This window comes from Punica granatum, chromosome 7, assembly GCF_007655135.1.
Source record: "Punica granatum isolate Tunisia-2019 chromosome 7, ASM765513v2, whole genome shotgun sequence".
Taxonomy (NCBI): domain Eukaryota; kingdom Viridiplantae; phylum Streptophyta; class Magnoliopsida; order Myrtales; family Lythraceae; genus Punica; species Punica granatum.
In genome coordinates, this window is record NC_045133.1 from 16,890,566 (window position 1) to 16,897,724 (window position 7,159).

A 7,159-nucleotide genomic window follows, 5' to 3' on the forward strand; every position below is an offset into this window, starting at 1 on the left:
TAAATGACGTGGCGCAGTATGATTGGTTCCACATAACAAAAGTGACACATAGAACGCGTCACTTCAGCAAAATGTTAACAGCGTCAGGGGCAATTGACGGAATGCATTACATTGAAACGGTTTTGAAACTTTTTGTACCAATAAGTTACCAAAAAAATATTTTGGACCAACCCGAAACATTTATGAAATTTTTTAGACCACCGGTACAATTAATTCTATTTAATAAGGAAAGTTGAAGAGGCAATCGATCATGACTTGAGGGTTCGCTCAAAATGTATATGTGGAAGCTCCTCCGCACATGAACAAAGAATTTCGTGAGATTATAGATGAATGCATGTTTGAGTTTACATCTGACGGAATTTGATTCTATCTATCAAGGGAAAATAGAAAGAACTTGATTCCTCTAACACTTTTACTTTTTTTCTGCGCCCTACTTGATCTCTTTCAGAATTTTGTATTGCTTGACAACCTTCTCAAAGTATCCAACATCATATAATTACACGCGCACTGAGTTATATAACAACACGACTCATTAAAGTAATTAGATATATAGTTGTTGCTTCTGAGTACAGAAGGGAAGGAAAGGAAGCTTTGGTTATTGTAAGCACTTGTCTCATCAATGGCGTCAAATCCGCCTACGAATAAGGCAGAGACAAATCCTCTTCCGAATAAGTCAGCTTTCTCCTCATATCTCTCGATCGTTTCCATTTAACTTATAAATATATATATATTTATATATATATTTTCCTTTTACCATGGGTGTTCTATGAAACTACTCCGGCGCGGCTTAGCTTGATCTTGATATGCTTTCAATGGGTTTATGCAAAGTTTGTCCATTGGAAGCTAAATCACATCCTCGTGTTTAACCTGCGATTGACTAGATCTCCGTACATTGGCTTTTATGACAATCTCGACCTAGACGCGTTGAATATGAAAGGAGCTGGCTTCAGATTGCAAAGATCATCTTTAAATGTCGAGGCTGAGCTTCAGAAGGGTAATCTTTAGACCGAATGGGGCCACGGACGAGGCTAATCGTTGCCTTGCATGGTAGGCCTGTCAAGTGCAGTGCATGACCAACCATTTCCATTTTCACTGAAGGAGATGATCTATGACTCGATGATAATATGGTTTCGGATAGGAAAAGGAAAAATAAAAGCTGTACCAGAATAATCGCATGAAGATTCATTGAACTGAACCCTCTCCTTCAAACAAGGAATTTTACTTATTACTCCACTTAGCCGCTTGTTATCTACTCATCATAGTTATGTTATGGAGGTAATATAACGTTAAAGGTAAAGCCGATCTCTTTTGCAGGGAAGAGGAATCAGCTTTCAAGGAGGCGATCGATATGCATCAGAAAGCCCTGGATGATCTGGTAAACGTGAACTCCCTCTTCACGATTGCGGTCTTCGTGGGACTGACATTTTCGGGGAGCCTGAGCCTGGAGGTCCGCTCCCAGTGCAAGGTCCCAAACGATGTAGCCCGGAGCCTCCTTGTCTACGAGGTCATCTCCTTCGCTTGCTACCTCCTCTCCAGCCTCGTTGCCAAGGCCTTGAAGATGCACCTTAGCACGTACCTCTTCAGCAAAATCGACCAAATTAAAAAACCTCGTAGTAAGTACACCCGGAGTGCCATGCTGACCCTTTCCGCATGGGGCTCCATCTTCGGCTGTATCTTCCTCACGATGTCGATGGTGCACGTCGTTAGGATCCGCCTCGGGAGGATTTCCTGCAATCATGACTCGATGAGCGCTGCTGGCGGACTCATTGCAATCGTATCCCTCGCCCTTTTGATCTACATTCCATTCACGATGGTTGCGATCTACAGTGCTAATGAACGGTTCGATAATATTGGAAAGAAGCAATGATAAAATATCTTATTGATATGATTTCAGAGATTGTGGGAAATCTCTTATATTAAGGAAATCTTACTTATTAGGTAACATTATATTTCTATATTTGATGTATCCCGTCTATAAATAAGAACGACTTCCACACGGGTTATTTGTGTGATCATTCTATCAATTCTATCTATCATAGAAATTCTATATGGCATTAGAGTAGAAGATCTTGTCATAGTCGAGAGCTTCCACTCAAGAGTGTCGGTGCCTGACAATCCCAGTTTCCAGTCCCCGTCCCATGACACAACGACCTCGTTTAGGACGACAGTGGCCGGTCGACGAGCCACCACCGCCGTGATCTTGGCCCTCTCTCTCTCTTTTCGAAGAGAGGGAGGGAGAGGAGGTCTACACTGTCGGCGCTTGTGGGGGGCCAACACCAGTGCAGGCGAGGTTACGATGACCTCAGATGCTAATGGTGACCTCGTTTGCATCGGTGCTGGCCGGCGACAAGCGTTAGCAACGTAGATCTCCTCCCTTTCTCTCTATCCGAAAAGAGAGAGAGGGAAGAGATATGTGTTGTGATCGCTCCTCGCCCGCAAGCACTGATGCAGACGAGGTTGCTAGCAATCTCTAAGGTCATCGGCGACTTAGCTTGCACCAGTGCTAGCTGCTGACGGAGCTCTGACGCGGACTCTATCGGACGCCACCCGCTCTCTTTCTCTCTCTTCCTTCTTCGTCCAAAAAATCCAAATAGAACCCTTTTGTAAATGACAATATATTTAACGGCACCGAAGCAATATTTAAGAAATACTCTCCCGCTGAGCTGAGGAAATAGAGCTGAATGATTGAGTGGTTTTGGGATTACTTAATGATTGCATTTTTTTTACCGACAGTTTTTATTTTATATTGTCAAACAAGTTGAATTTCATTGAGTGCTGAAATTCAATTTCAACACTTAATTGGGTAATCAAACGCATTCTCAATGTAGGGAATAAAGATAGGTTTTTTTTTTATATCATACAACACTTTGAAAATCGATTTTCCACGAGTGATTTCTATAATCATGAGAATTGTCCTATTTAGCTCTAAATTCTAACACCTTTAAGTTTTTATTTGGAATTTTAGCTTTGTAATTAAAATTTTAAAAATTATTTTAGATATACCATTGATTTCCTACGACATCACTAATTGTTGGGAAATAAAAATATAATTCATCGCGATATGTGCATTATCCACACATAATCTACTCACTTGCATGTTTTCTCTTACATTACACGTTGTTCTGTTTTCTTTTTTTCCCCAAAAAATTTGTGCTCTCTTTGGATTTTAAAATGTGGAAAATAAAATTAATTGATTGATATGTATAAATTAATGAGAATTTCATTAATAAATGATGTAAATCCTTAAAGGTGAAGTCTCGAATGATAATTTTTCTCACTGTGGCTCTAAGAAAAAATAAATGGTCAAGATATGGATCGAGCTATTTATCGGGTTGAAGTTTCAATCTTTAGAGGGGCTAAAAGTATTATAAATATGCAAAATTCACGGGCTATGCTACAAAGGAAAATCGTATTTACAGAGTAAGAATAATCCAATTTATTACTTGAGAATTTATTTTTACTAATAAGGTTTGCATACTCAAAACAATTAATAAGTCGGAGGTGCCACAAAGTCAAGGTATGAGTTTTATCAGTCGAACTTTTCTCGTATTCAAAATCCAAGGACAACATAAACTTTTGACAAACTGCCTCTGTCATCCCGTTCAATCCAATGGGATGCTGCGAATCTAACATCTCTCTGGAAAGAAGTAAGATAAGGATTTTTATACCACTCACCGCCAGAGTAAATTAATTCTCCAACGTCACATACTTTAATCACGCCACGTGTCCCACCTAACTTCTCATGCTAACGGTGTTAATCCTTTATTTTTTTAATTACATTTTATGATAATTGCCTTACTTATAAAGATTAATTTCTTAATTCAATCACAATTCATAAGGCAACGTCCCTGCAATATCCGAATATAAGAAAGTCTATGTCCATGAATGTCAACCGCTTAACATTCTTTATTTTAATTAAAGTTTTTACATTGAATTTATAGTGCCGAAAAAGTCTCACCTCTTGCATATTTTTTTTCGAACTTTTTAAATCCGTAATTCTTAGTGTAATTTAATCGATATTGCTAAATAAGAAGAAAAATAATAAAATGATATATGCAAAGTGTTAAAGAAAATTTTAAAAAATATTTTTTAGAATGTATAAGTATGAAATGACAATTGAAAATATATATTAAAAATTTCTCGCAAACACATAAGATTCACAAACTCTTTAATCCATTGCAACTACTCATGATGATGAGGTTTTGTAGATGGAAAAAAAAAAATTTTACTCGTAAGTCGCATCATTATATATGTATGAAATGACAATTGACAGTTGCAGCATCGCCTTCAAGAATTTCATCCCCATCATAATCAATTTCATTAATTAATTTTTCCTCGACTTCGAAATCCATGGAGAAAACGTGAAATCTATGAACGTAAACAGAAGATGAACATTGTAAGAGAAGAAGAGATACATAGACTTTGTTATATTCGTGGGATATTGTATGAGATGTTCCCTTATGAATTATGATTGAATTAGGAAATTAGTCTTTGTGAGTAAAGCAATTGTCATAAAATTGTAATTAAAAATAAAAAAATTAAAGGTCTAACTCCGTTAGCATGAGGAGTTAGATGGGACGCGGCGCGATTAAAGAAGCTGATGGTGGAGAGTTGGTGTACACCAGGGGTGGGCGGTATAAAAATCCCAAAAAAAAAAAACATAAATATCGTATGTTACAAAAGAAAGACTCCAATAAAATAGGGGAGTGTCCCGTAATATCCTTCTCTTCATTTTTTTTTTGTACTGTCGTCGGAAACAAACATATTACAATAGAAAGAGAGGCAAGACCGCACATTGAAATTGCACGTTGTGTTATTTTTTCGGTATGTATCCTGGTATTCGGAAGTCTATCGAGTCTAGACTAATCCAGTTCGAGCCGAATGCAAAGCTCATTCAGCATGAATTTTCTCTATTTACAAGAATCGAACTCAGGACCTTGCTTAAGAGGAACAAACACCAAATCGCTTGAACCAACCCATGTTGGTCCTCGTATTATTTTTTGATTCATGACTTACAAAAAAAAATTAATTGGGGGAAATTAAAATACTCATCAATATATTTCTATTTCGACGAAGTTGCTAGACAACACCATGGTTATTTCTTTCGACAAACCTCTTGAACCGGAAGGTTGAGTACTTCGGATATCTTGTAAGTCCATTGCGGTCGTCCACAAAGTTGATGCCGAATCAAATCGTGTAACCATGGCCCCCCTCAAAATCGTCCAGAAACGACCATGCAAAGTGGCCCTTTACATTGGCGCCTTCCCCGTTCAAGAACCCCAGTGGATCATCACAATAATATCGTCTCACATTTAAGGCGATGATTTAATGAACAGAAGGACGCACGCGCATTAGGTAAGTGATGAGCTTTGTTTTTTTCAGTGAAGTACTTGATTGCTTTTAGAAGGCACAAGAGATGGCTATAATGAAGGTCCACCCTCAGGGGATCATATAATTGTTGTTCGAGCGGCAACGTATAATTGTTGAACCCGGCAAATCCTGCAGTTGATAGAAGAACATATACAAAAATTGTTCGTTGAAGTATCTTGACATGTACGTGATCGTCTTCCACTAATAGTGAAAAGAAGTTGCTTACCGTTTTCGGTAATGAAAATGAGTGGATTGCCATTGTTACTCTTTATATGCATCATGAGCTTCAATATTCCCTCAGGATAAACAAACAACCAGTCATCGCAGTCTTCTTGTTTCATCCGTTGCCGTGCTCTTCTCGTGGGTCTGCCGCTGGTCTCGCCTCGACTCTATCATGGCTGTGAGTTGCCACTCGATTCCCCTCCCTATTCCACTACTGCCGTTGGTCACCGAGAGCTGTTTCTCCCTGCCGCCCGAGTTCCACTGCCCTCTCTCTCCGGCTTCTCGATCTTTCCGTCCTGGCTTGGTGGCAGCTGTGGGGTTCCTGTCCGTTCCTTGAGCTTGGTAAGTATCTTTACTTTTCTCTTGAATCGTTTGAGCATGGATCTGTTAGCTGCAGCCTTGGCTCGGCCGTAAGCCGAGAGCTTTGTTAGGTCCTTCGCGCGTGACCACACTGGACCTCTGCAAATTGTCTCTTGTCGGCAGGTGGTAGTGGTCTCATTTGCACAAGTGACTCGGGAGCAGCTGGTGGCTACCCAGAGGCGCCCCTGTGGTTGCAGCAGACAGCACCGTACCAGCCTCATCTTCGAGATTCAAGGTTATCTTCGATCCTCCTTTTGGTTGATCGGTACGGGATGGTTGGGTCTTGTGAATCATCGTGGAGGGAGGCTCTTGTAGGGGACGAGGATGGTGATATTGTGATGGTAGATGACGCGGATAGAGCGAGTGGGGGATCCGGGAGTGGTAGTGATCAGATATGGGACTGGCAGCATTAGCAGCACATAGGCAAGCTTGCTGGAGCTTTTAGCAAGAGTAATAGTTTCTTCAACTGAATTTGCAAAAGCAACAACGAGGTCTTCAGCTTGCAAAGGAGTGGAAATAGGAGAAAGTGATTCTTGAGACAACTCTGAAGTTGTATAGAAGAGTTTGAAGAGGAAGACAGATGCCTCTCCTTGGGTGATCAGACCCTTCCTAAGGCATTGAGCTGCTGAAATCTGATTTTGCAGAGAAAGCCTCGTTCGGGGCACGCTAATTGGTGTGCTAAGAAAAGCCTGGTTCGAGGGGTCTGCGAGCACAAATACCTGAAGACGATGCTTAGTTCCGCATTGCTTTTGATGAAGGAGAAGATCAATGCAACAACGTGGGTTTTCATCCTCAATGTCCAGAAGTCTCTGCTGCTTCCCCAGGCCAGTAGTAGTAGAAAACTGAAGGGTGCCTGATAGTCAGGTAATGTGGATGGTAACAGGTATTTAGAATAATGTACATGTTGTTCCTCCGTAGAAATTCATTACATAGCAAGACTCATGTTGTAGTAGTTTTCTGAAAGCTGTGGTTTGACAGTATCCCCTCTGCACGCTACTTGCTTTTTGTTCATCCCATAATGCTATCCTAGTTGCCTGGATCATTAATTCATTCTCTCTTGGTCAAAGTATTCATAGATGGGTTGGTTCCCTTGCTGAAAGGATCCAAAAATATTTCTCCGACTCAGCCTCCTACTTATTCTTACATTGCAATTTGATCGAAACTATATATTATAATTGAACAAGGTCTTTTTGTTTCCAACTTCGAA

At 40.1% G+C, this 7,159-nt stretch overlaps 1 protein-coding gene across 1 annotated transcript; it reads left to right on the top strand.

The window, feature by feature from the left end:
- The first annotated feature begins 515 nt into the window (after positions 1 to 515).
- Positions 516 to 2,015, top strand: LOC116213109. Its single transcript, XM_031547922.1, has 2 exons — positions 516 to 672; positions 1,315 to 2,015. Exons 1-2 carry the CDS (start codon positions 620 to 622, stop codon positions 1,865 to 1,867), a joined length of 606 nt encoding a protein of 201 aa, XP_031403782.1. The 5' UTR covers positions 516 to 619; the 3' UTR covers positions 1,868 to 2,015.
- The last annotated feature ends 5,144 nt before the right edge of the window (positions 2,016 to 7,159 follow it).